The sequence below is a fragment of the Ctenopharyngodon idella genome, chromosome 8 (genome assembly GCF_019924925.1).
Source record: "Ctenopharyngodon idella isolate HZGC_01 chromosome 8, HZGC01, whole genome shotgun sequence".
Lineage (NCBI taxonomy): Eukaryota > Metazoa > Chordata > Actinopteri > Cypriniformes > Xenocyprididae > Ctenopharyngodon > Ctenopharyngodon idella.
This window is the reverse complement of record NC_067227.1, coordinates 4,550,358-4,578,216: the sequence shown is the minus strand read 5'-3', so window position 1 is coordinate 4,578,216 and position 27,859 is coordinate 4,550,358. Positions and strand designations below refer to the sequence as shown.

General features: G+C 34.5%; 2 protein-coding genes across 14 annotated transcripts in view; one reads left to right on the top strand and one right to left on the bottom strand.

Annotated features, from left to right (window-relative positions):
* Nucleotides 1-32: 32 nt before the first annotated feature.
* wrap73 (WD repeat containing, antisense to TP73) lies at nt 33-19,563 on the bottom strand. Of its 6 annotated transcripts, none has more exons than XM_051902707.1 (13): nt 19,428-19,563; nt 17,713-17,785; nt 17,442-17,594; nt 14,539-14,655; nt 11,970-12,042; nt 9,677-9,780; nt 8,441-8,527; nt 8,039-8,173; nt 7,871-7,948; nt 7,475-7,577; nt 4,908-5,033; nt 2,701-2,892; nt 33-677 (listed from the first exon to the last, which is right to left on the bottom strand). In XM_051902707.1, the coding sequence occupies exons 2-13, from the start codon at nt 17,779-17,781 to the stop codon at nt 568-570; spliced, it is 1,347 nt and encodes a 448-aa protein (XP_051758667.1). In that variant the 5' UTR covers nt 17,782-17,785; nt 19,428-19,563; the 3' UTR covers nt 33-567. The 6 variants fall into 6 exon arrangements, with proteins under 6 accessions (XP_051758667.1, XP_051758663.1, XP_051758664.1 ...); XM_051902703.1 differs by lacking the exon at nt 19,428-19,563 and adding an exon at nt 19,075-19,364; XM_051902704.1 differs by lacking the exon at nt 19,428-19,563 and adding an exon at nt 19,075-19,364 and having other exon boundaries at nt 17,713-17,782.
* The window catches only part of tp73 (tumor protein p73), a 48,065-nt gene continuing 39,702 nt past the window's right edge, over nt 19,497-27,859 (top strand). For 4 of the 8 annotated variants that reach the window (XM_051902697.1, XM_051902693.1, XM_051902700.1 and 1 more), the window contains exons 1-3: nt 19,497-19,641; nt 23,766-23,861; nt 25,807-25,945. In XM_051902697.1, coding sequence (XP_051758657.1) covers nt 23,803-23,861; nt 25,807-25,945 — 198 coding nt within the window. In that variant the 5' untranslated portion in view covers nt 19,497-19,641; nt 23,766-23,802. Of the gene's footprint in view, nt 19,642-20,591; nt 20,852-23,765; nt 23,862-25,787; nt 25,946-27,859 lie in introns of those variants that run through there. The other 4 variants (XM_051902695.1, XM_051902694.1, XM_051902696.1 and 1 more) reach the window with 4 other exon arrangements.

Here is a 27,859-nt window from a genome sequence, read left to right as displayed (position 1 = left end):
GTAATCTCTGTAAAAGAAAAACAATTATGGGAAACAATGTAGAAAACTTTATTACAAATAGATCTAAATTTTATAAAAATAATTCTAGTTTTGAAACATTTTTAGGAAAAACAATGAAATTCTACAGACATTGTCATGAAGCAAAAGCTTCACATTCACAACAACTCACATTCATCTAAAAATCACAGCAAATCTAAAGTGACATACATTTGGTTTTTGTTTGTATGATATACTTGGTCCTTCACAGAGCACGTGTACAGCTATTTAGCTTGTCTAAGGCCTTAAGAAGCAGATCTGAGTGAAAGCAGTTCATTTGCACCAGGTTGGTGCGGTAGAATCACACACATCTGATAAATATTTTACTCATTATAGCATGTGGTGTACTGACAACCAACACTGTGTCAACCCTACCAGAAAACCACACAAGTGCTGAGGTATATTTCCAGACACAGTGTTTTTTTGTCTAGAGTTCTTTGGAGATCAGATCTCTTACACGAGTCTTATGCTCAAATGCAAGCAGATTTTTGTATTGTAGAAAGAGACTCTTGGGAGTGTGAGTGCTTTGGTTTATTTCTCCTCCTCTGCTTCCATGTAACACAGACAGAGCTGCTCTTTTGAGAGGAGGATGAGTGAGCTGCCACTGCAGTGCCAAAATAGAGACTGAACCTGAAAACTGCCTGTGAGGAAACACACAGGAAGAAGTTAGATGTTTTCACACAACTTCTTTTTATGCAAGCAGCTTCCTGTATTGCTTAGGAGGTAACATATTTCCTAAAACAACAATATACGATCAAAAGTTGAAAAAAAAAAAAAAAAGGCTGATATACTCAAACCTGATATTAATTGAAGAAATAATTTCCTTATAGAATGAATGGCAACAGTGATCAGCCTAACGAATGGATGAAAGAATTGCTCAGGGATACACTGATATTACAATTCTGGCCAATACGAAAAGCTGTAAATTATTATCATGTTATGACTGATATCATAATTGATAAGTTATGGCAGATAAAAAAAACTATAAAATGTAAAAAATAACACTATTTTGTCTACATAAATGAAACTACAAACTAAAATCAATAAATATATAATATATAATTAAAAATAAATAATTATTTAAAAATATATATAAAAAATTTATATATATATATATATATATATATATATATATATATATACACACACACATATATATTTATTTTTTAAAGATTCACTTAAATGAAAATTAGATGACAGCAAAGGTAACCTAAAAATCTAAATATAAAAAAAAATTAATAAGCATGTTTAATTAAATTACAAAAAAATCTCTAATATCAGCCAATAATTGATATGGTAACAACATGTTGTGTATTCCTAGATTGATTGCGGTGATTATTAATAAATTAAATTATGGAACATTTTCATCATACTGGCTTTGCTGTCATTTTATAAAGCATTAAGCAATGAGAGACTGTACATTACAGTGATTTTACCATGGTTAATGGGCAAAAACATCTGCCTATGCACAATTTGCACATCTTTTACATATTTTACATGGAAATTTACTGTCCTATGTTCATCTAGAACTCCATGTGGTGAAATATTTGTCAAATTAAGCCACTTAAAGTCCCCCTGTGGTGAAAATCAAGTTTTTAATGTTGTTTATATGTCTATGTGGTGTTTTTAATATGCTTTAAGACAAACCATGTGCAAATTCATAAATCAGCATCATTGCTGAGTATTTTCTCTTTAAAACTGCAGTGAAAAAAAGACAGTCTCAAACCAAATCGCTGGTGTCTGTGACGTCACAAACTACTTTGTAACCAATCACGTCAACGTGCCGGCGGGCTTTAGCATATCATTAATCATGACCGATCTGAAGCAGGAGAGTCTCAATAAGTCAGGTTATCCCAGTATTTTTCTGTTGATATGAAAAATCGTGTAGATTTAGCAATATAGCGGGAGTATGATGTTTATTATGCTGTTATGATGAACTATATGTCTTTCTCCACTGACGTTCTGAGTTGTTCAAAGCGTTTCTAAGGATACTGATTGTTAGAAGGCAGCTGTCTGACTCGCGAATGGGAACATGGTTTGTGTAACATTAGCAACACATTATTAGCTGTTTGATAATGTAGTCAAGCAAAACGCTAATCATATTAATTACTGTTATGTGTCCGATGTTGTAAAAGCGATACCATTGTGTAGCGTTTATCTCAGTAAGTTGACCGAGTGGATCTCTGAGCTGGTGTGAGCGAGTGGAGGCGGGGCTAATTTGCATATTCATTTATCCACGTATATTAAATGAGGCAAGGGTGTAGAGTTACATTCAAGCTATTTTAAGGCATGAAGAAAATTTTTTTATAGGAAAAAACTTTTAAATATGTCATTTTGGTCATCAAAGATGAGTTTTAATGGATAAAATTATTGACTGCAGGGGGACTTTAAGAGAAAATATGAAAAACAAAATCATGATATTTCATCTTCACGATTTTGTGACAGGTGCAGACTCTCCAAAAAACAGAGACTGACTCATTTCGCATATGATGCTGTGACATAATGCCGCTAATATTCAGGGGAGAAAAAAGCTAAATAAATCTTGTCATTGGAGAAACATTTTTATTTTATAACACAGAACTGTAAGTGTTGTTTAAGCAATAGTGTAAAAGCTTGTTTGAAAGTAATGTTGAGACATGCACTGTGGTGAAACTGGATCCATACCTTCAACTGGTACATTCACAGACACACAGCCAGCTGGCGACCACAGATAAACTTTGGTGTTTCCGGTGCAGAGAGCCAGTCGAGGTCTGCGTGGGTCCCAGACAAAGCAGCGCACAGGAGCCGTCTGTTCCAGGACAGCCAGCAGACCGAGTCTCTGCATGTCCCACACCCACAGGCTCTGAGGCATGTTATCTGACAGAAGTTGGACACAGTGTCACTGGAAACCATCAGCATCTCAATAACAACACCCTCACAAACACAAGCCTACGAAGCACAGTTGTTAGGACATCTGAATAGGAAGAATAAAGTCTGATTAATGCGAGGGAATTTCCTAGGAAGCAACGGCACCAAATGGCTCTGAAAATCCGATCCAGGATGGCACTGGCAGAATGTAATGCTTCTCGTAATGGCTATTGTTGCCAAATTGAACAAGGGGCATGAAGATTGAGATGAACTACACAGCTAGGTGGAATGGAAAACGTTTCTGTGAATTTTGAAATTGCGATTTCCGGGCCTGGAAATTTTCAGTAGCACTTATAGCAAATTTTATTATCTATATTCTAAAGGTTTCTACAGAGGGGTTTGTTCAAAAATCGCCTCATATATGTTGAACTGGTGTTAATTTTGTCAGCTATTCTTAAATTTAGTCTTAGTCTTGTGTCAAATGTACTTTTTAGTTTATCACATTTAGTCAACCTTGTTTCTGTTTAGTCAAGTTTTAAAAGACTAGAAGTCTGGGCAATTTAGGTTTAGTTAATAAAAAAATTTCCACATTTTCATCATGCTGCATAATTATACAATTAATTTGCTCAAAATTATAATCACACCGACTGTTGTCATTTGAGAAATTTATTTTTACATTTTATCAGAATTATTGCACTTTCACCTATAAGCACAAATCAAGAGAGTGTCAAATTATACACATGGTTTATCTTACTTCATCTAGTTTCTTGATTTATTATCGGCTATTTATAATCCACTAATAAATCCACTTATAAATGCTAGCCAAGGTTTCTTCAATCAAAATGTCATATCTTTAGTGTTGGGGAAAGTAACTTTTAAAAGTAATCCATTACAATATTGTGTTACTCCCTAAAAAGTAACTAATAGCAGTACTTACTTTTTATGAAAAGTAATGCGATTTCTCTCAACATGAGGACACAGGTGTCAGTCAATAAATGGGAAAACAAAGTAACGCATTACATGTTTGAAAAATTAACTTAGATATTTTGTTGTAAATTTATCATATAAATACATTTTTTCTACATTATGAAAACTGGTAAAACAAAAAAAAAAAACTTCTTTTAATAAATACAATGGTGAAATTCCTAATAGTAATTTAAATCATTCCAAATTAAATTAATGTTTTTCTATTAAAAAAAAAAAAAAAAAAAAAAAAAAAAATAGACTATATTGTCACACAGAGCTGCGTAAATGTATTTATTGAGATTGCCAGATCTCCTCTTTTTCAACAAAAACAAAGAGAGATTTTGCTAAAGTTTTATTTTTATAACTACATTTAGTCATCTTTTTTCATCTACGATATAGTCACAGTTATTGTTTAATAATGTTAGTGTTGTCTTGTCAATCTCTCATCTTAGTTATGGAAAAGGATGTCAACGAACATTTTTTGTCAGATTTCGTTAACAAAATGAACACTATGTTGAACACTTTATTCCTAAAGACACAGGATTTTGTTTTTTGTAGCTGTTGACAGTTTTTTTTTTTTTCTGATTTATGGAGTGATTAAAAGAGATTTCCAAAATCCCCTAAAAAACGTCAACTCTAATGTCAACAAAATGAAACAATGAATTTTGAACCTGCTTTATGAAATGTTCAGATTTCTATTTCTATTCTATTCATATTTAATTACATAATGCTTCATATTTAAACAAAACATTTCAGAAAACTTGTAATAAAAAACAACTGTCTTAATGTACTGTGATTAATCAACTGGGGAAACTACAGAGATATCTAGTTACATTTTGTTTAACTGTAGTGTCTTGCCTTGAGTGAATACGTAGTTATGCACAGCTCTAAAATAATTCACTAACTAGAAATCGCTCTTTGTGATCTATAAATGTTTAAAAATCTGCACCTAGTAATCTAGGTGTCATAGAAAGTCATAGAAATTCATATGTTGAAAGGTGGGAACCTTGCTTGATTCAGGACTCATGATAGTTTCATGAATACATACACAGCCTCACCATTCTTTGTAGCCAGGTAGCGATTATCAGCACTGAAAGCCATAGCAGAGATGCCGATTTTAGGGTTTGCACGGTCTGGATCGGGCTTGATTACTGGCACCTGGGTTGGCAGTTGTGTGATCTCATCTGAAACAAGATATTGAAGTCTATCTTATCAAAATGCAAAAGAATAATTTTCATAATTTATTTGTATTTCACCATCTCTTTCACTAATACTTACAGATTGTGTGCATTAATGCTAAAGCCATATTTTACAGTTTTTGTAGCATTAATTTTTTTCCTTGCAATCTGCTTATAAATGCTAGCCAATGTTTCTTGCACCAAAATGTCATATCTTCAGTATTGGGGAAAGTAACTTTTCCATTACAATTTTGTGTTTAAAAAGTAACTAATTGCGTACTTAGTTTCTCTTAACATGGGGACAGGAGCTGTCAGTCAATAAATGGGAAAACAAAGTAACTTGCATTACTTGCTTGAAAAAGTAAGTCAGATATTTTGTTGTGAATTTAAAAGTAATGCGTTACTTTACTAATTACTTAAAAAACAATCTGATTATGTAACTTGCTTTACTTGTAACGTGTGTTACCCAACACTGCATATCTTGATTTTTTATTATCAATTTCCACCTTCTCTATGATCAAAATAATGCACTCCAAATTCCAAGGAAATAGTGATTTTCCCAAAATTCTAATTCTGAGAATAATGTATATATTAATAATAATATTATATATATTTAATTTATGCTTACTGCACTCAGAAATACCAATAGCTATCCAAAATTGCTCCAAAAAGCTGATTTGCTTGCTTCAACAAAAATTCTGTGGTTAAAAAATTACATACACTAACGAGTAATTAGTGCATCAGTCCAAATGCTAATTACATATATATAACATCTTGTAAATGCACATCTAGGCTACTAAAAATAATTAATGTTCCTTAGTATGTATTAGGTCAATAACCAGAATCTGGTATTAATGTATATATTAATAATAGAAAAATATATTTGATTTCTTTTTAATTCTAAAGTTTTAGTACTATTTGCTGTACTGCCTTTATGTTAATTTTAATTTTAAAATAATCACTGTATTTGGGTCATTGATGAATAAGGTTTTTAAAAGTGTAAAAAAAAAATAATTTTTAAGTTTTATTGAGTGTTAACAATAAGATTATGTGGTTTTTATAATAAATTAACACTGCTTTTGTCATTTTTTACAAGATGGACAACATTTGTTCATCCAAAAAAGTCATTTGGTTTAACCAAAATTTTGGTTTTACTGAATGACCCTTTTGGTTATACCGAATGACGATATTTTCAAACAATGCTAACAGGCTGATATCTTGCTAACTAGCAAACGGACAATCAAACATTTTATATTTAGTAAAAGTTTTTAAAATATTACAACATTTTCCATGTTTTATAGCGGTTGTACCGAATGACCTTTCGGGACATGTGTATAAGCAAGTGAAAACATGAATTTTCAAATAGTTAAAAGAGAGTTAGTTACTTTGCTTCATGACCATGTGGTCCTTTGCAGGTGTCTGAATGATGTCACATCCTGTCAAATGATATTGACCGCATGACTTGATCCAAAATGGTCCCTTTATATTGGTTACTCCGAATGACATCAATGAAATTCATTCTTTCTCATAACAAAGCAACGACTTCTACACATAATTTTAATACCATTTTGCACTATGTTGATATATGATGTTAAAAATTATACCTGAATAAAAAGTATATACATTTATTACATTTTAAGATATTTTAATCACAAATGAAATGGCTGTATTGGCCTTTGGACGGTTAAACCGAATTACCTTTTGACAAAATCTTTAAAATACCTTTATATGTAGCAAAATATAATTAAAACCTTTTGGATTCAATAAAAGAGATCTAGGTGTACTACCTTACATACTTTGGATGTCATATCTTTGTTTTTTATTATTATTAAGGCCTTTGGACAAAAAAAATGACCCGTCACGTCATTGACCCATTTACTATAAAATATAATAAACATATTCTGTTAACTACCAAAAATTTTGGGGTGAAATATAGCCTGGATATGTTTTTATGAAATCTTTGGTACTGTACCTTTAAAACTTATATATGTAAATTGTCTCTGTTATGATTGGCTAACCTATTACGTGATGTACAGTCATGTAAATGTGCTCAAGTTTATGAAACATGAAAAAACATTTCAAATGTTCAAGATGGACTGGAGAGAGCTTTGCACCGTAAATGTTAGAGCATGTCTACATAGTACAACATACTCATCATTTCAAAAGGGTAAAGAGTTCCGGTGCTAAGTCTGATTGTAACATGAGATCTTACTATGATGTTGGTGAGATTTATGTAGTGTATCTGCTGACCTCTGTCAGTAGTCCAGCAATAAAAATAGTTACTCATTCTTAATGACCTGCAACCAAGTTAAATCTCTGCCGTCCACCGAGACAGTGCTGTCAGCATAGCAGGTAACGTTAGTGCAAACACACACAACAGACACCCTCCTCACATTAGGAACATAGTTTACCTACCAAGCACTGTACACAAGATTAATGAAACTTACACTTGCTCTGTGTGCTAAATAGTGAATTATCCATAGTCAGCTGATGAATAGAAAGATCCTCACTGCCCACAACAGGTCTTTTCTCCACTTCCTTAAATACCACCTAGAAAGAAAAAAAAAACGTATTCGGTCAGAAAAAAAGATGAAGATGAACGTAAATCTGGCAACATTTTATTACTTTGGTTGTTGTAGCAAGCAAGTTTACTATGTCAGAAAAGTCATATGGAACTGGTTATGTGATGCAAATGTTAAAATGTATCAAATTTACAAATCATGCACTATGGTAAAAGTGTTTTGAGGTCATAACATAGTTTTGTGCAAGGAACCAAATGAAAATAGGACTGAAAATAACAGTCCTACTCCCCTCAGACATGCACTCAGGAGAAAAACACCTACAGCTTTGGTGTTTACGATAGTGGCTGGATGCTCAAATTCTGTGATCTTCTTCCAGGTGATATGATTCAGGATCCGAACCTGATGGAAAGCCCATCAAAACTCTCTTTTATACAGATTATATTATATTAAACAGATATTTTCTATCAGTTTTTTTAATAGATTTCCTACCTTCTCATCAAAGCTGCCAACGGCCAAGAACTGGCTGCTGGGACTCCAAGAGACAGACTTTATGCCTAGAGACCACTCATACGCACTGTAGGAAGACAACAGGCGGCCATCCAGCGAATATAGTAAAATTTTATACTGCGGAGAGAAACAGATTAGTTAATACTTCATAATTTTATTAAACAAATTGTTTTGATGACAAAAAGTCCAATTCTGCTGATCAATAATAAGAGGCATTCAAAACCCTGTGTCTGCATCAGAAAAAAAGAGTATCAATCATTCTCAGAGCATCTGATGCTTATTGCGCTCAGGAGCTTCCCAAAATTGCTCCAAAAAACTTCAATCTGATAGTGATTTTGGTAGTGAAAGAAGTATTTTGTGACCATAAGCATTGATTTTCTTTACCTCGAGACAGCTGTCCCACACCGCAAGCACACAGCCGTTAGGAGACCACTCCAGCCCTGCCAGATCTTGAGTCTCGCTCTCGAAATGCTACAGACAAAATAGCAAAATGGAAGTCCATTTATAAATGCTAGTTTCTTGCACCAAATACATTACAATAAGAAAGGCAGTGTAAAAATGTAAAAATAAATAAACAAATAAATAAATAAGATTAAACTAAGTAACTAAATAAATTAATACATTTGATTAAAATAATTTGATAAAAATTAGGGCTGGGAAGCAATTACAATTTTTAATGTAATTAATTATATAATGTGGCGATTAATTCATCTTATTAATCGCAAATTTATCGTACATCAATTTTGGCTGAGAAATTATCCCAGAAACATAAATCAGCAAAATATTTGAATGTGTTTTGTCGTTTAAATCATGTCAATTGATTTATAATGGGCGATGGGTGCTGCCACCTCAGTTATAGAATCGGATCTGTCGGATTAAAGCCTAAATTCACCAATTTCTCCCGAAATTCATAAAAGTAAGGGGCAGGTGAACTGGGAAAAGAACAGAGTAAACTTTATATTTAACTACACAATGTGTATCTGATATAAAACACGTCATCAGATTTTAACTGAAGAAAGGATTAGCCTATTATTATCACTTTCCATAACATCCGCGTGTATTTAACAAAATGTCTTTTTGGCTAGTCTATAGGCTATATCACGCAGTGAGTTGTTGCCCTGCATCATATTCATCATCAGTCAACTGTACGAAATGTAGGTCTGGGGGCAGGGCAAGTGCGTTAAATGCATTAAAAATTTTAAATTCACAGCCCAAATAAGAATAAATGAATCAAATATACATCTAACTTACATGTAACAGTACAATGAGTAGAAAAAAACATAATGTAATAGAAACTAAATATTTTTAAACATTTATAATATTAATTTTTCACAGTACTAATGGGATCTTTATGCATGAAAATATATAGCTGCCTTTTAAATTTTAGGATGGGGTTCTCTCACATGAGGATGATCATATTTTGGGGTCATGGCATCTAAAAGATTGAAAAGCCAAGCATCAACTAATTTTAACAGATAAAACATTTGATCTTTAAAATGTATTAGTAAAAAATATCAGCACATGCTGTAGGCTGCATTTGAACCTGTTTCTCCTGCTCAACTTTTCGTGTTAACCATTAGGTCTCAGATCTGACACAATGCATAGTATAACTGCACTCACTCTGAGAAGATGCCAGTCATCACACACAAACACACTGATGTAGTCTTTACACTCCCGTCTCTCCGCCAGAGCCATATAACGGCCATCTGCAGTGAAGTCCATACCTGAAACACATTTGAGCATTTAAAGCATAAATGAGAGCTTCTATATATAAATATAAATATTCTACAGATTGTGTTTCGTGAAATTTGTGGTTGCTTTTTCCACGCACAGCAACTGACCGGGGCACTGTTATAGTATCCACCTCTTTCCTACGCCCCACGACGCTTTGTGCAAATTATGGGAGTAACTTCTGTTAAACTGTAAACAATCAGCGAAAGGTTCGCTCTATGAATGCAATAATAAGCATTTTCAAAAAAATGGGTACAATGAGATGACATTATTCAACTCATCCTTCAACCATCGAACATTATAAGGACATTTAAAAGTGTAAAAGCATGAACAAATTACTACAACAGACCATGAATAACCCCAAAAACTTGATTATTTCGGCAGCAATATTACGGACGTGCTAAGTATCACTGTTTAATATATATCTGTATTGTAACATATAACATAACCTTAATCAAAAATGTTCATTAAATTTAGCATTGAGTGATATTTGTGATTTCCATCATTTTGACAGATTTACCTGCTTTAGAAACATTCCAGTAAACACTGCTAATAGAAGTGAAAAGGGGAGACGATTTTAAAGCATCTGTGTGAAAACAAACCTGGAAAAAGACATGAGGATTTGGGGAGAAAAACTGGAGATTCTTAGTGCATTCCAGTGAATTATTCGTGAGTTATATTGTAAATTAAACTGGGAGAGCAGACCAGAGATGCGTAGTATATGTTGTCTTTTTTATACTGTTACAGGGAAATAAAAAGGGGGGAAAAAAGCAAATAATTTGGAGGAAAAAAATGCATTAACTGAAAAGAGCTCTTGCCATAAATATTCTTGTTATACCACGTCACATTAAAATACCAAGCATTATGTTATTCTCCTGACGTCTGAAATGAAGGAATATTTACAGCTCATTCGGTCAAACTGACTGATATGGATTATTTGTAGCACAGCCTTATGATTTGAAATGATTTGTTTCAGTCAGTGAAAGTGCCTCCCATAATCTCAAACGCAGTAGGCTCGTCAGGAAAAAGGTGGATAAGTGTGCTGGCTAAATTGTCATATACAATATGCTAGTGCAAGTATGTAACCATTAGTTCAAACTTTGACCTGTGGAGGGCAGTAATACACTTAGCAGCGTCTACACTGCTGGAATTCTAATACAGAAGAAGAAAGAGAGAGTTCAAGACAAGCGTCTATGGTTAAAACGTATATCATTTTTAGTTTTTTTTTAGAAAATGGCTGATCGTTTCGCTAGATAAGACCCTTATTCCTCGTCTGGTATCGTTTAAAGCCCTTTGAAGCTGCACTGAAACTGTAATTTTGACCTTCAACCGTTTGGGGCCAATTGAAGTCCACTATAAGGAGAATAATCCTGGAATGTTTTCATCAAAAACCTTAATTACTTTTCGCTTGAAGAAAGAAGGACATGGACATCTTGGATGACATGGGGGTGAGTAAATTATCAGGAAATTTTTATTTGAAAGTGGACAAACCCTTTAACTTATTTTTTAATAAGTATCTTAAGTGTAGTTCTCATTTTTGTTAGTAGCTTGTGGGGTAGCAAACTCCTTTTTCAAAAATTAACTTGACTGTTGTTGAACTACTTTACATTATGAGCTTCAGTGTCAACGTAGCTTCCCCAACACTGGACGAAGGTCAATTATGTTATGAATGGAATTGTGATCCATAACTTTGACACTAGACTGCAAACAATAAATGACTAAAATTTTCATAATTCACTCTGTTAGACAGACAACACAATGCTAGCACAGAAACACCTTTCAACACAAGTTTTCCATCAGCTGATCTGAAGGTTACAGCTCAATCCACAAGCGACAGAGGTGAAAGATAGCTGAATCCACACGCTGCTGGCCAGAAAATGAGAATCTCTGGCAGTAATGCATGATATGAACCTAATGTCTTCTGTAGTGTAAGTTCACTCCATGTTGACAGGAGGGTTATGAGGACTATGTGCCATTTACCAGCTGTCTGAGAGAGCTCACGTCTGGCTAGATGTCCAGGGACAAGACTTATATTACAGGTAAATACTCTCACATGATTCATATTTCTGTGACCCTGTCCTTACATCTCCTCTCTGACAAATGGTTTATAAAACTAGCTACACCCCAGACTAGTATAACTAGTACAGACACTTAATGTCTGCACTTACTCACATGCACTCACCTTTCTGGCAGGCTTTAGGATACTTGATGTAGGATACAGATTTTGTGCATAGGGACCAGACAGTGATTCTCAACTGTGAAGATAAAGCAAAAAAAAAAAAAAAAACATTATAGAGAAATAAATATTTAAATGTAATGATACAAACCCAATTTGCACCTTTAAGTTGTCAACCTTAAGGTTAGTGGTGTACGAACAAGTTTAAGTGCCAGAAAATCCCCAGTATCAGTTAACTGACAAAGCCTATTGGACAAGCAGCAAAAATTCTTAAGTTAAATGTAAAATAAAGGGCCCTATTTTAACGATCTAAGCGCATGATCTAAAGCGCATGACGCAAGTGCACTCAGGGTGTGTCCGAATCCACTTTTGCTAGTTTAACGATGGGAAAAATGGTTGGCCGGCGCATTGTTCAAAAGGGTTGTCCCTATTCTCTTAATGAGTAATGGGTGTGTTTTGGGTGTAACGTGCAATAAACCAATCAGAGTCTCATCTCCCATTCCCTTTAAAAGCCAGTTGTGCTCGCACCATGGTAGATTGCTATTTACATGGCGGAATTTGATGTCTGGAGAGGAACAAACTATATATTCACAGTTTTGTTGTTACTGGAACAAAGCCATGTCCATAATGGGTCTCATTCACTAAGCATGCGTACACACAAGTTTGTGTGTGAAATCTGCGTAAAAAAGTTTTCACAAACAAATCATGATTCACCAAAAACTTTTGTACTAAAGTTTATTCTAAATTTATGAAAATATATAGGAACAACTGAAACCACACATAAGCAAAAAGCACTTTCTCTGTGTGACCTTATAATCGTGTTAAGTTATATTTAATCTTAAAATGACTATATATTATAATATATTATATTATTAATAAATTTAATTTCATCTTAAATGTTTCACCATCTACAGTAGAAAAGCTGTGTTATAGCTTCAGCTGTGAGGTTTCTCTGAATAATTAAGTTGGCATATAATGAAACTAATGTTGGCATATTAAATTGAAACTAACCCTAACTGTTGGCATATAATTTCTGAAGTCAACAGATTTGACAAATAGACCTACCCCTGTAATTTGGCTCCAAATTTTAGGTGAAAATGGTAATTTTGACCCCCCTCTACAAAATAATGGATTACTCAGTAAATATACATCTGTGACATTTAATATTTTGGCTTTAATCACTATTTATCTTTGTATTTCTTCTGAAAAAATATTAACAAAATCAAAAATCTGAGAAGGGGGAGTTTCTGAAATTTGGTTGATTTGACACGGAATGACCCAGTATTAGAAATCTAGTATGCACTTGCCACCTTTATATTGTTCAGTTGGCACTCCTCTAGGTGGCACACTAGAGAAGCAAGCTGACTTGAATGGTCTGTGATTTCAGCCTTTGTCCAATTTTCAAACTGCCATGAATATGTACTACTGCCTTAGACAACCTTGATAAGCTGCTTTAAACATGACCGTTGTAAAATTACTTTCATAAACACTGTCATTAAAACGGATAGTGTGGAAAACTGTAACATAGACGTCAGATGGAAGACAACAGACAATTGTACAGCCATCATTCACCCACACACTAGACAAAGAGCAAGAATTCCAGACAGACAGACAGACACTTCATTCCAAGTGTATGGTGAACACACACACAGCTGTCCATCATCTCAACACCTGTCAGTAATTCTTGGAATCAAGTTCAGGCGACAGAGGACTACTGTGGAACTCAGCCCAAGTGTAATCCAGACAGAGAGAAGGAGAGAGAGAGAGAGAGAGAGTGGCATCAAGATTTCATAATACACTACAGTTTAATAGTTTGGGTTTAGTAAGATTTTTATTAAAGAAATGAATGCTTTTATTCAGTAAGGAATAGGATGCATTAAATTGATCAAAAGTGACAGTAAAGGCATTTATAATGTCACAAAATATTTCTATTTCAAATAATGCTGTTCTTTTGGAATTTCTATTTATCAAAGTATCCTGCAAAAAGTTTCACGGTTTCCACAAAAATATCAACTATTTTCAACATTGATAAGAAGAAATGATACTTGAGCAGCAAATCACTATATTAAAATGATTTTTGAGATCATGTGACTGAAGACTGGAGTAATGGTAAAGCTGAATTTTCATCTTAAGAATTAATTACGTTTTAAAACATATTTAAATAGAATTTTAAATTGTAATAATATTTCACAATATTACTGTTTTACTGTATTTTTGATTGAATTAATGCAGACTTAATTAGTAAAAGAGACTTCTTTCATCTTACCAACCCCAAATTTTTAAGGCAGTAGTGAACATGGCCATTTTTTTATTTATGTAGATTGAAGCAATAACAAAAAATACCATCGTATTTTGCACCTAGTGCTATTGGTCCAAAATATGGTGGCATTATTTTTTGTTCCTTTTTTTTGCTTCTCACATTCTGCATAATTAACCAGATCATATGAAGTAATTTTCAGAAGAACAGTGTATTCTGAAGAATCCTGTCCATGGACTGTCTGTTATTTTGGTCTTTATTTATGTGCAGCAACAGTTGACACGGTGCAGAACTGACTCCTCCTACTGCCATACTTACATTGAACTCAGTGGTGTTGAGTATGTGTCGCCCGTCAGGACTCCAGCGTGACGAGACTAGTCCAATAGAACCCTCGTCTATCTTACAATGCCAGTCCGGCTGCTCTAGAGACCATACCTGAGAGCAAATAGAAAGAAACACAAAAGGTCCTTCAGTAACAAACATATTTGAGTCCTGTATCCCTGTTGAAAGGCTCAACATGAAAGACTGGCGCTGGCTTCCCTTACAAAGGTAAGGTAATTAATTTTGTGTGTGAATTACCTATAGAGAAGAATTTATCTAATTGTTGAAAAAGTAATAATTACAGTTATACCTAATACTTTAAAGTTATTAGGCTGAAACAAGAGTTATTTGAGCAAACGCCTTACCCTAAGTTTTCAAATTGGTGTCTAGCTCGTACCATTTGTGCAACAGATGTGAATGAGACCTCCAATCATTAAAAGTTTAAAAGATCACGATTTTGATTCATACACACATGCGATCTTATTCCTAAATGACAACAATTCTGCGAGCAGTTGTCATGTACAGGTATGAAACAGCTTTACAAACAGTGGTTTCAACCACACAGTATCATTATTTATATGTTACAAGTACTGGGATAAAAGTTTATAATTCGCATATAAACTCTGATGTCGACGGTAGTGATCAAAATAGAGTAAATCACCTTTTGAAAGTAACATTCAAATAAAGATTGACTTTGATTAACAGATTAACAAAGAGATTGAGATTGAAAGATTAACAAGTGACTTAAAACATGTATTTGTCATTGAATCATTCATTCAAGAGATTCATTCAAAAACAGTGGCTGTGTCAAAATTGCCCCCTATACCCTTAAATAGGCACTATTTGAGGGGACAGCCACTTATAGTGGTGTCCGAACCCATAGTGGACATTATTGACTGCACTCATTCAATCCCATAATGCACAGCAATAACGTGTGTACAACTGATTTACGCTCAACGGCTATAGAATACCCATAATGCACTGTGAGGGTCGTGCTGAATGAATTCCTGCGTCTTGCCAGAAGATGGCGCCCGCAGCTGAATCATCCATTCATCCATTTTCCAAACTGCTGGTCCAATGTGGCTACAGCCTAATATTTTACAGGTTTAAATTCCTTTTTAATTGATTATTTGATTGTTTAATTAAAGCTGCAGTCCGTAACTTTTTTTGGTTAAAAATGATCCAAAATCAATTTTTGAGCAAGTACATAACCAGCCAGCGTTCAAAACAATCTCCTTACTTTAAGCCGATTCACAAAGGTAAGCTTGTAATAATGTTTTCTAATCCGAGTGGTACTGGTAGGTTTCCGTGGGAAATTCGAGCATGCCGCCGTTCGTCTCTGTGTCATTACGTCACGTCTGTTTATAGAGTTGTCAAAAGAACCGACTTTGGTACCACGTCGGTACTGAAATTGTAAAAATGTGATGCTTTGAGCGCCGTTGAGCAGATTCGTAAACACCTCTGATTGGCCACTGTGTTCAGGCACTCATCGGATATGTCTGTGATTGGCTTCATTGATCAATGCTTCAAAAGCGTTGTAAATAGTCATCAATGACGCTCTTCACTGAGCGCTTACGCAGATACACACGGGAGCATTTGAAAGCAGGCGTCTATCGCGGACCAGTCAGCTGATAGATGCCAGCTTTCAAACACTCACACTTTCAAAACGCTTTTAAAATTCAAACGCTCCCATGCGTTGATCATTGTAGCCAATCACAGACATATCCGATGAGCCTGTCAACACAATGGCCAATCAGAGGTGTTTACAAATCCGCTGAACAGTGCTCAAAGCGTCACATTTTTAAAATTTCAGTACCGATTGTCAAAAGTACCGACTTTGGTACCAACTCTATCTGTTTACATAAAGAACGAGTCCCAGCTAGTAGGCTATATGACATGTGAGGATCTGTTTTATACAGTCTATGGTGAGGGCAGGTGACGGATCATTTACAGCCTTTTCTCACAGCAGCTGCAATAATTAAACTTGACTAATTAACGCTAGAGATTAGACTGTACAGAAATTTAAATCTACAGCTAACGCTAAAACACACTAAATACACATAGTCACGCAATGCTGATGTTGTTAATATTAACAATTTGAGAACAAAATATAACAATAATTTGCACGGTTTGATGTGATCCGAGCTAAGCGATCAGTAGATTTAATCATTTAATCATATTTTGGTCATACTTCCAAGACTACAATCTTTGATTTCAAAGTACAGTATCCACACATTCTCCTCAAAACATTAGATTCATCCGCGCTGAGGAGCCGTGCCGATGCACAACCCACGTAAAGATGATAATTCTGCAAATAACTGCAATTGCAGGTTTTAAACAGAGATGGCGACAAAGAGGCAAAACTTATAGACTGCAGCTTTAAGGATTATTTTTCCATGACAGACTTATAGATAAATCATTACTACTGCCAGTTTGCTAAGTTTCAAATGATTATTAAACAACAAGCACAAACTATGCAAAAGCGCCCTTCCAGTGCAATCAGTGCAATTTATCCAGTAATGAAATGAAACAAATGAAGTCTTTATGAGTGAGTCATTGAATCATTCATTCAAACCTTTTTTTTTTTTTAAATAATTAATTCAAATTATTCAAACATTTTTTTTTTTTTTTTTTAAAAAGACTGCAGCAACATTTTGTCAGAGCCTCTAGTAAATGACATTATTTCATATAGTTCTCTATTCAGAATTGTTGGATAATTGTGATCTCTATTTTAAACAAAACAAAATTGTGATTCTCAATTTATCCTGAATCGTGCAGCTCTAGGAGACGTGTGATATTACTTTTCAAACGTTTTAAAGACTTCTGGATAAAGTCTGAATATACTCAGACTGAAATCAGGTAAAAGTGCATCAATAAATGCAACGGGCAACTTGACATACCTGCACTAGTCCTCTTTTGTACATGGCACAAAGGATGAAGAGGGAATCAGAGGACCACTCCATGTGCATCACTTGGTCCAGGCATGTGTACAGGTGCAGGATCTGAAGGGTGTTGATATCACGGACCACCAGGCGGTACTGAACACAGGTGGCCTACAAGTCCAAATTAAATGTGCTGATTAACAAGAAACTGTAAGATCAGTGTGCTGATCATGGCCATAATTTGATTAATCATATGATGATGTTGATGGCTGTAAGAAAAACATCTTACCAAATATTTCCCATTAGGAGAAACTTTGCACAATTGATTGGACTGCTTGAGGACCTCTGAGAAATTCATGCTACTGGAAACAACAGGAAATCTTTGATTAGTCTGTGACTGAAAAGACAAATATGAAAATATAACTATAAATTAAATACAACTTAAAATATATTGACTACTGTGTTGATGCATACACTAAAATTTTGACAGTACACACTACCAAAGTATTAAGTTTGCACACAGATACAGCACACAAAAACCTATTAAAAGAACACCTCATAGTTCATTAAAACAAACAAACAAATAATAATAATAATAAAAAAATCTAATCAAAATATCAAATAAACATAATACATTTTTGGTAATAAAAAAAAAAGACCATTTAGAGAACATTTTTTTCACCATTATTCTCAATGGTGATTCTCATGACTAAACTATATTAATTATAATATGTTTTATTATAAACAGTAATCACAATAAATTGGCTAATTTAATTGAACTATAAATAGTACCATTATGAATAAATTCTTTAGAATTAAATTATTAATAATACCATTATGCATAAATAATTTAAAATTAAATCGGTATGTTTTTTTTTTTTTCATAGTATACAGTAATGAAGATTATATTTTTAATAACATTTAGAGGGGAAAGGTGCTCGAGAGACATGGAAATAATTTCACAATGAAAAAAGTCTTAATGTTCCTAAACATGTTGCTTTATGCTAAATATGTGTCTTAATAACAGGTTTAGTTATTTATGAGATTTGCCCAGGTAGGCTGGTAGGAAGGTTGTGCTTTAAATCTAGAATTTAAGACAAAACCTATTCTACTTACGACAAATCCTGAGTTTATTACCGGTATGAATATTACGACTACTTTGTAACTGTATTAGATTTTAGAAACGACTAGTAATAATCCATAAATTCTCTTTTGTCAGGCTTAGGAAACGTTAACGGCTCCGTATCAGTGTGCTTACTAAAGTTACAACACTGGTTACACGTCTAACGTCTAAGTTAACAGAAGACTCGTTATATGCGTTTTAACAATTTACCTTTAGTGTATTGTAAGTACTGATCCGAAGGGTTTAATGGTCAGTTTTTAAGACCTTTGCAGAATAAAACAAAAATACACTCATGAGATTCAACTGTCTCAGCCAAGGAGCGCTAAAGGTCTCAACCGAATCTCTTATTGTTTCGGAAGTGACGTATACGAAAACGTCATTTGTGTTGTGCTGACGGCCAATCAGCGCCGAGCTTTATTGCCGGCGTCGCAGGGGAATTGTGGGAAATGATGTTTCATCTTGTCTATTTTCTAAAATTAACAATAAATACGGCTTACCAAGCTCATCTTGAGTAGTTTTATGACTTACCTGCGTTGAATGACTTTATTATACCATATATGCATTTCAAAGCAAATGCAAAAACGTATTTATGCTCTCAGGAGAGCCAGGGAATATAAATCGTCGCGGTCTACTATTTTCTTAAGGACAGTTAAAGTCTTTCCACAATCGAATTAGGCTGTCAAATCGCACACATCTCTAAGTGAGAATGTAAACGTCAAGCTTTAATCACATTTTAGCGACCTCTTCATATGGGATTAGTGTTTCCCGCTCGTGTGAGCCCAAACGGCGGCTAACGCCTCCTCCCGTCCCCCACCAATTCCCCCAACCCAACCCTCCACAGCCAAGTGCACTCACACTCCGCGAGCCTATTTACCCTATACCTGCATAATCAGCCTCATCTGCCACTCTCTCATCTTGCTTTTTAACTATAAGGAGTGATTCAAGTTGCGTTCTGTTGTTCAATGGCTTAATTCGCTCATTTGCTACACGACAAGGCTGTAGTTTACAAGGCTCAGCTGCAAGTCAAGGAAAGTGATTTTGGGATCCAGAGAACATCGGCATAGTTTGTTTCAAGCCAGGAAAATAACTTGTTTGGTAAGTAAATCTAATATAAATGTAGTATTTGTGGTTCGTTTGAACTCTTAGATTTGTCACGGTATGGGAATAGTTTACAGTGCTCACATTGCTGAAGGTAAGCATTTAAACCCACCCACTTTAAGTGAACGCTGTAAGATCTCCTCATGTTTTCATCATTCACTTCAATAGTTTAGACTAGATGTGTTAAAAAAATAGCACTAAAAATTTTACGTTAATAATGCTAAAAATGTATAAATATGTTTAAATCACTCCACTTATCGACTTATTTTTTCATTAATGTAGCCTAATTTATTTATTTTTAACTACGCATACAGGCTAAGGCACAAAAACAATAAGTGTACTGATGCATTTTAATTTGTTCCTTTTTGTCTATCAGTTAGAAAATCAATGAGTGTCCTAGAAAGGTGATGCAGTGGTCAGAGTTCACTATGATAATTGTCTGTCAACATGTATTACAGTAGACTAAACCTTAAGCTTGATAAGAAACATGAACTTCTGTAGAGAGCGATTATGCTTTTTTTTTTCACTAGACACTGTTATTCATTAAGCACCTTGATCTATTTCTGTTTGTCTAGCTTACTAGTTTGACAGATAATATATTAGGCCTATATTTTATTATATTATATTATATTATATTATATTATATTATATTATGTTATATTATATTATTATATTATATTATATTATATTATATTATATTATGCCGATATTATATTATATTACATTATATTACAGGTATTAAATATTATTTCCAAACAATATATAGGCCTCTATATACGAAGAAAATTAAACAAATACATTTAATATTATATAGGCCTATAGGAGACCATATATATATATATTTCATGTATTTTAACCGCAAGCAGTGTAATAATGTAAGAAGTTAAATAGAGGTAAAATGAAGGCAGGTGATGTGTGACGGCTTCTGTGTAATTGGTTGTCAAGGGCGCTGCATTGGTTCAGTACTGCGCTGAGTAGAGTTATGGTCGCTCGAAGGAGTTTGCAGTCTTTATGAATATTTTCGCAAAATTTCCTATGGCTTTCAAGGCTCTTCTGTTTTAACATATGCTATATATGAATCCACCCTGAAATTAACCGGTGCAAAGGAAGAATTTAGCACTTTTTGTCCATGACGCATTAACCGGTGAAGTGGGCTATACTCCTGGCTATGGCTGATCAATTTTTGGGCTGTTCGGTGTGAGCATCGGTAAGACACAGCTTCATTAGTTCTGAAATACAAGGCCTTCGTCAAGTGCTAATTCAATTCTCCGCTTGAATCCCTGTTGTCTGTGTATAATTGCTGGCAGAGCTTTAACTCCTCTCAAGGTGGCAGCTACCACGGGAATACTGGTCAAAATTTGTAAACACGATGTTGCCTCGTTCGTAAAACTACAGAGGTCGGACTTCACATTTAGGTGATGTAAACGAAAACTTGCCCTCATCCAAATTCAGTTGTTTTGAGCTTTTGTCGTCTTTCCCAGGTTGGAATTAATTATTTAGCGACGTTTTATTTATTTATTTATTTATTTATTAAAACTATTTTAGTTTTGCTTTGTTGATTGTTTTTAAATTTTACATGCAAAATTAGGGAGATTGGACTAAAATCCTCAACGAAAAAGCAGATATTGAGAAGAATTTAGGAGCAAACGATGGTTTTATGAGGTTTTTTGTTGTTGTTGTTGTTTTTGTGATCATATAATGATCCTTTGAAATGTTCAATGAGTTTTGTTTGAGTAAACCTTAATTTAGCTTATGCCAATAGGCCGTCTTTTGCACGCGGCGTTACCGAGGGAACAGGCGCGACGCGCGTTGCACAACAGTAAACAGGCTATGTGTTCTGCCTTGAAAGCACTATTATATGAGAAAACGTTTTCTTTTTTATTCTTCTTTTAAATTATAATTTTTAAATTAGCACATTTAGATTTACTTGTCTATTCCATTTTAAATTAAGGGGACACCGGGCTAGTTGTCATGGGGAAGTTGTCACAAGAATTATCTCTGTAATATCTTGAGTAAAAATAAATGTTTTTCTATAGCAGAATGTTGGTTTTAAACGTTTCTAAAATCGCTTAAAATTATTTTGTTACATCCAAATTACAAGGAGCCTATAATATCATCTTTTTGGTTTGTAATAGCTAACAAGTGAACAAAATAAAACCACAGAGTCGGTATTTAACTGAAACGCTAAACTGTTTTAAATGAGTATTTGTTATAAATGTTATATGCATGCTATAAATGTATACATTTAATATATATACATACATATATTATACATTGTACATATATTATAAAAAATTAAGTTTACTATTACATTTTTCTGTGTTTTACAGTTATTTTACTATTAAGATTTTGCTGAAGAACCTATGCCAGGTTCAAAGTCAATGTGTGTTTAATAAACTAATCTTACTTTATTTACAACAACTTTTTTCCTAGACAAAAATGTTGGGAATCTTCAGTATCTTTTTTAGCACATACAGAAATTGAATAAGAATTGAATAAGCCTTTGAGAAATATTCACTGGAGTAAAAAATATTGCCTTTTATTGATTGTATTGATTGATTGATTGATTGACTGATTGATAAGGTGAATACACCATTTTAAAAATGCGTAATTTATGCACCTATGAAAAATGTTTATTTATTTATTTTTTTTAATTCAGTTTCAACCTACAGTATGTGGAAACATAACAATGTATCAAAGAATAGCATTGTGATTGTCATATTTAAATTTATCTAATTTACATGAACATGAGTGAAATTAATCATCTTTAAAATAGCTACTTTAAATATCATCCACAATATAAGGGATGTTGATATTTTTTAGTAATAATAAATAGATATGGGTGTTTGAGTCCTTTATCTTGCCTTTTTCTAAAAAAAAAAAGAAAAAAAAAGAACATTAATAAACATTATTGCTTTTTCCAACCTTCAAATAAGTATAAAATTATTTGATTGCGAAATCATGACCAATATATAGCTAATTAAATGACCTAACCTGCTGATGCTGATCTTAGCTGTCCATGAAATTTGAGGATTTTCTATTGGGTGTGTTATAGTATGTTACAGTTTTGATGGTCCACAACTGCAACAGACTCACTTTCTGTGTTGACTTGTTTTTGTGTGGTTAGGATACACTTTTCTAGCCCTCATTTCCTGTGAGTAATATGATGGAGGAAGTATGTGGTCACTGTGGAACAGTGCCAGGCAGGTTTGGACACGTCAAGCCTGGCATCTTTATTCTGAATCTGTGCATCCAGCCTCAAAGTCTGCTGGGATTCAAACTTCAGATGATGCATTGGGCAGCAGGGTGGAAATTACTTTTAAATCGAATCCTGTCTGTGTTCAATTTCTACACAGTGTGATGCAGTTTAAGAGTTATTTTACAGAGCATGAGTACAGAGCAGTTATAACATACTCCCTCTTTAGAATCTGGGTCCATTATAAAATTACAGGGTCCATTACTGTATAACATTTGTGATTAATCATTATATAGGTATTAAATATAATTCGGAAGACTATTACGTTTTTTATTTAATATCTAATAATATCAAATGTAGTTTTAAACATTTGAATTAACCTCTTTTTTAGAGTATTAATACCAATTTCACTATAACTTGTTCACCTTCAAATCAAGATTCTGTAATAATTTATGCACCCTCTTGCCATTTCAAACCTCCGTTTTTTCATGTAACAAGATATTTTTTTCCCATACAAAAAAAGTGGATGGTGATTCATACTGTCAAAATCTTGCTCTTCACTGTAGAAAGTGGTAACCTGCAGTTGTTTACCTTAAAGAGCTGTTTGTTTGTTTGTTTTTTACATGATTTAATACATAAAATGTATTTTGTTGGTATAATTTAATGTATTTAGGTTGATTCAGCAATATTAAAGAATATTTTTGACTTGAATAAAACCAGTTAATTTAGATGTTATTATCAGTTGACCATTTAAAAAAAAAAAGTGTACTAAAGAATTCCATGTGCGCTGTATTGCATATTTAGTTACAGTTGCATGTATACTGTATGTAACTGACTGCAACGGGTCATTTTACTGATGATTTTGTTTGTCACGGGTGCTTTTATTTTATGTATGTAACCCTCTTGTTTGGTTTGTGTTTTTCAGTGTGATCTGCCCTGCGGTGGATTGTCCAACATCCAAGATGTCCCAGTCATCCACCGCTGATGAGGGTACAACCTTTGAACACTTGTGGAGTACCCTGTGAGTTTATTTACTAGCAGTCACATGCATTTTTGTTGTGTTGTCATATGCAGTGTTGGGGGGGTAACACATTAAGCCCGGAACACACCAAGCCAACAGTCGGCTGTCAGGCAGTTTTTGTTCGTCGGCCGACTAAGTTTTCTCAGTGTGTTCCGCACAGTTGGCTGAAATTGGTCCTCAACGGCTTTTTTTCGGCCGATTCGACATGTTGAATCGGCGTCGGAGCTCGTCGGTCAGTTGGGCCATCTGATCATTCTGATTGGCTGTTCAGCTACTGCCATCTGCTGGTACGGAAAGGCATTTCTTCTTACGCAGGCGCAGAATGGACGTGCTACTTGGCTGTCGGGTGTCGAGCGTTGGTTTGGTGTGTCAGGGCAACTTTGGACCCAGATGCTGCCGACGTGAGCCAACTCTGCAGTCTGCTTTCAACGCCACTAGTTCGTCGACATCGGCTTGGTGTGTTCTGGGCTTAAGAAGTAATGCGAGTTACTTAATCAGATTACTTTTATCAAGTAACTAGTAAAGTAACGCATTACTTTTAAAGGGATAGTTCACCCAAAAATGAAAATTCTGTCATCATTTACTCCCCCTCAAGTTGTTCCAAACCTGTATAAATGTCTTTGTTCTGCTGTACACAAAGGAAGATATTTGGAAGAATGTTTGTAACCAAGCAGATCTCGCCCCCCATTGGCTACCATAGTAGGGAAAAAAATACTATTATAGTCAATGGGAGGCGAGATCTGCTTGGTTACAAACATCTTCCTTTGTGTACAGCAGAACAAAGAAATGTATACAGGTTTGGAACAACTTGAGGGGGAGTAAATGATGACAGATTTTCCATTTTTGGGTGAACTATCCCTCTAAATGTGCAACAAAATATCTGAGTTACTTTTTCAAATAAGTTAGTTTGTTTGCCCATTTATTTACTGACAGCTCTTCTGTTGGGAGTAAATGCCGAGGCGTTGTGTGTGCTCTGTGAACATAATGGTTATTGTAGTTCTAGACGAAATGTGAACATGCATTAACTCAACTCACTTGTGCAAAAAAGATCCAGTATTCCTCAAAATAAATGAAATAGTGAAATGCAAACTCAGAATATTATGCAAACCTGCATTAATTAAATGTTAAATACATTGAACCATACTAATAAGCAAAAATTACTTAGATAAACATCACATTTGTGTTTCTTTTTTTGTTTTTATTGCTGAAGTAAGAGTGTTGAACTTTCTTCTCCTGCATCCTATTCTTCTGCAATCCAGAATGGCAGCACAGCTGAAAGGTTTGTTTGAGCTGCTCCCTCTGTAAAGGCGTGAATTTGCATTTCCTTCAGCCTTTTGGTGTGAATTGGCCTTTACATTTGCCAAAAATAGAACTTTTGTTTGTTATTAAAAAGCAAACAAGCAAGCCCAGCCCAGGTGAGAAAAAGTAACGCAAAAGTAGTAATGTAACCCATTTCTTTCCATAAAGAGAGTAACGCAATATTGTAATGCATTAGTTTTAAAAGTAACTTTTCCCAACACTGGTCATTGTCAACTTTCGATTGCGAATGACGAGGAAACAGATTTAAATGCAGCAGTATCAGATTTATTAACAAAACTCAAAACAAAATACTCAGAACACTGAAAAAGCAAGAACAGAACAACTGATTACAACGTGATGAGAACAGACAATGAACAGAAAGTAATCCAGAGCTTAAATACACAGACAAACCAATCAATGAAATGAATAACAGGTGCGAAAAATTAATAAGTGTTAATTAATGTCTGTGATATCAGCAGCACATTTTGATATTAATAACAATTAATTTGCACTATTTCAAGATAAACTGCAGTTTGTTTTCTTTGAATTACATATGTGAAATCTTTTACATGACCTTTTAATATAAGCTGAACCTGCTTATATAATCCATTTTTGATTCACGTACAGTCTCTTTGTCTTGTTACAGTGAGCCAGACAGCACATATTTTGAGCTTCCTCAGGCAGGACACTCAGGGGACAGGGTGGCTTCCAGCAGCCTGCCCAGCAACCGCGCTGAAGTCTGCATGGACGTCTACCACATGAGAGACATGAACGACAACGTCATGGTAAGAAGCCGGCGGAACATTCTCTGAGTGTCAAGCAAATACAACTGCAGTGTATTGATTTACAAACATACAATACATTCTCAGTAAAACCAATCAAAGAGAAGTGAATCCAACTTGACAGGATGGGGTAGTATTTATCTTTGTGGTATTAATATTTGTTTATTGTATTTTGCTTATAATTAGCTTTTTTTGCAGTTATGCAAGCATAATTAATATGAATTAATTACATGTAATCTGTCAATTAAAATGGTGACATAAAAGCATAAAACTGAAGGTATAATAATTATAAAAGAATTACAAAAATTAAGTGAAGAGTTTTAGTTAGAGTATTACGGAGCCCTGCACATGACATGCAAGAAAAAAAAGTAAATTGTGCGCATGATTTACTAATTCGTTCCCTCAATTTACTAAAATGTGAGCACAATTTACTGTTTCGTTCCCTCGATTTGCTAAATCGTACGCACGATTTACTGATTCATTCCCTCGATTTGCTAATTTGTACGCACGATTTACTGATTCATTCCCTCGATTTATTAATCATGCGCATGATTTACTGATTTGTTCCCTCGATTTGCTAATTTGTACGTACGATTTACTGTTTCGTTCCCTCGATTTGCTAAATCGTACGTACGATTTACTGTTTCGTTCCCTCGATTTGCTAAATCGTATGTACGATTAACTGATTTGTTCCCTCGATTTGCTAAATCGTACATACAATTTACTGATTTGCTAAATTGTATGTACAATTTGCTAAATCGTATGTACGATTTACTGATTTGTTCCCTTGATTTATTAATCGTGTGCACGATTTACTGTTTTGTTCCCTCGATTTGCTAAATCGTATGTATGATTTACTGATTCTTTCCCTCGATTTATTAATTGTGCGCAAGATTTACTAATTTGTTCCATCAAATGACTAAATTGTACGAATTATTTACTAATTAGTTCCCTTGATTTATTAATCATGTGCACAATTTACTAATTCGTTCCCTCGATTTACTAAATCGTACACACTATTTACTGATTCGTTCCCTTGATTTATTAGTCGTGCGCACGATTTACTGTTTCATTCCCTCGATTTGCTAAATCGTAAGCATGATTTACTGATTTGTTCCCTTTGATTTATTAATCATGTGCACGATTTACTAATTCGTTCCCTCGATTTACTAAATCGTACGCACAATTTAATGATTTGTTTCCTTGATTTATTAATCGTGTGCATGATTTACTGATTCGTTCCCTCGATTTACAAAATCGTACACACTATTTACTAATTTGTTCCCTCGATTTATTAATCATGTGCACGATTTACTGTTTTGTTCGCTCGATTTGCTAAATCGTACGCACGATTTACAGATTTGTTCCCTCGATTTATTAATCGTGCACACGATTTACAGATTTGTTCCCTCGATTTATTAATCGTGTGCACGATTTACTAATTCATTCCCTCCATTTGCTAAATCGTACGCACGATTTACGGATTCTTTCCCTCGATTTGCTAAATTGTGCGCACAATTCACTGATTCGTTCAGTAAATTGTGCGCACAATTAGTAACAATTAGTAAATCGTGTGCACGATTTAGCCTACATTTTTTTTTCCCTGCATGTCATGTGTGGGGCTCCATAGAGTACAGCAACGTCATCCTCCCATCCACCAAAAAAAAAAAAAAAAAAAACACCTTCTTGGTTTTCCCTCCTTATCCATCAGGATTCCCTCCTCAGTCCCTAGTTTCCCTCTCCTGTGCTGTTTTTTCCCTCCCTTCAGGCTCTGCAGCAGGTCAGAGTATGTGAGTGGAGGGTGTAGTGGGAGGTTGTGATGCCTTAATTAGAGAGAAAAGCCAAGCCAGGAACACGACACCTGCTGCTGCCTCCCATCTGGGGCGCACGTGCCGGGAAACAGAGAGCAGGAGAGAT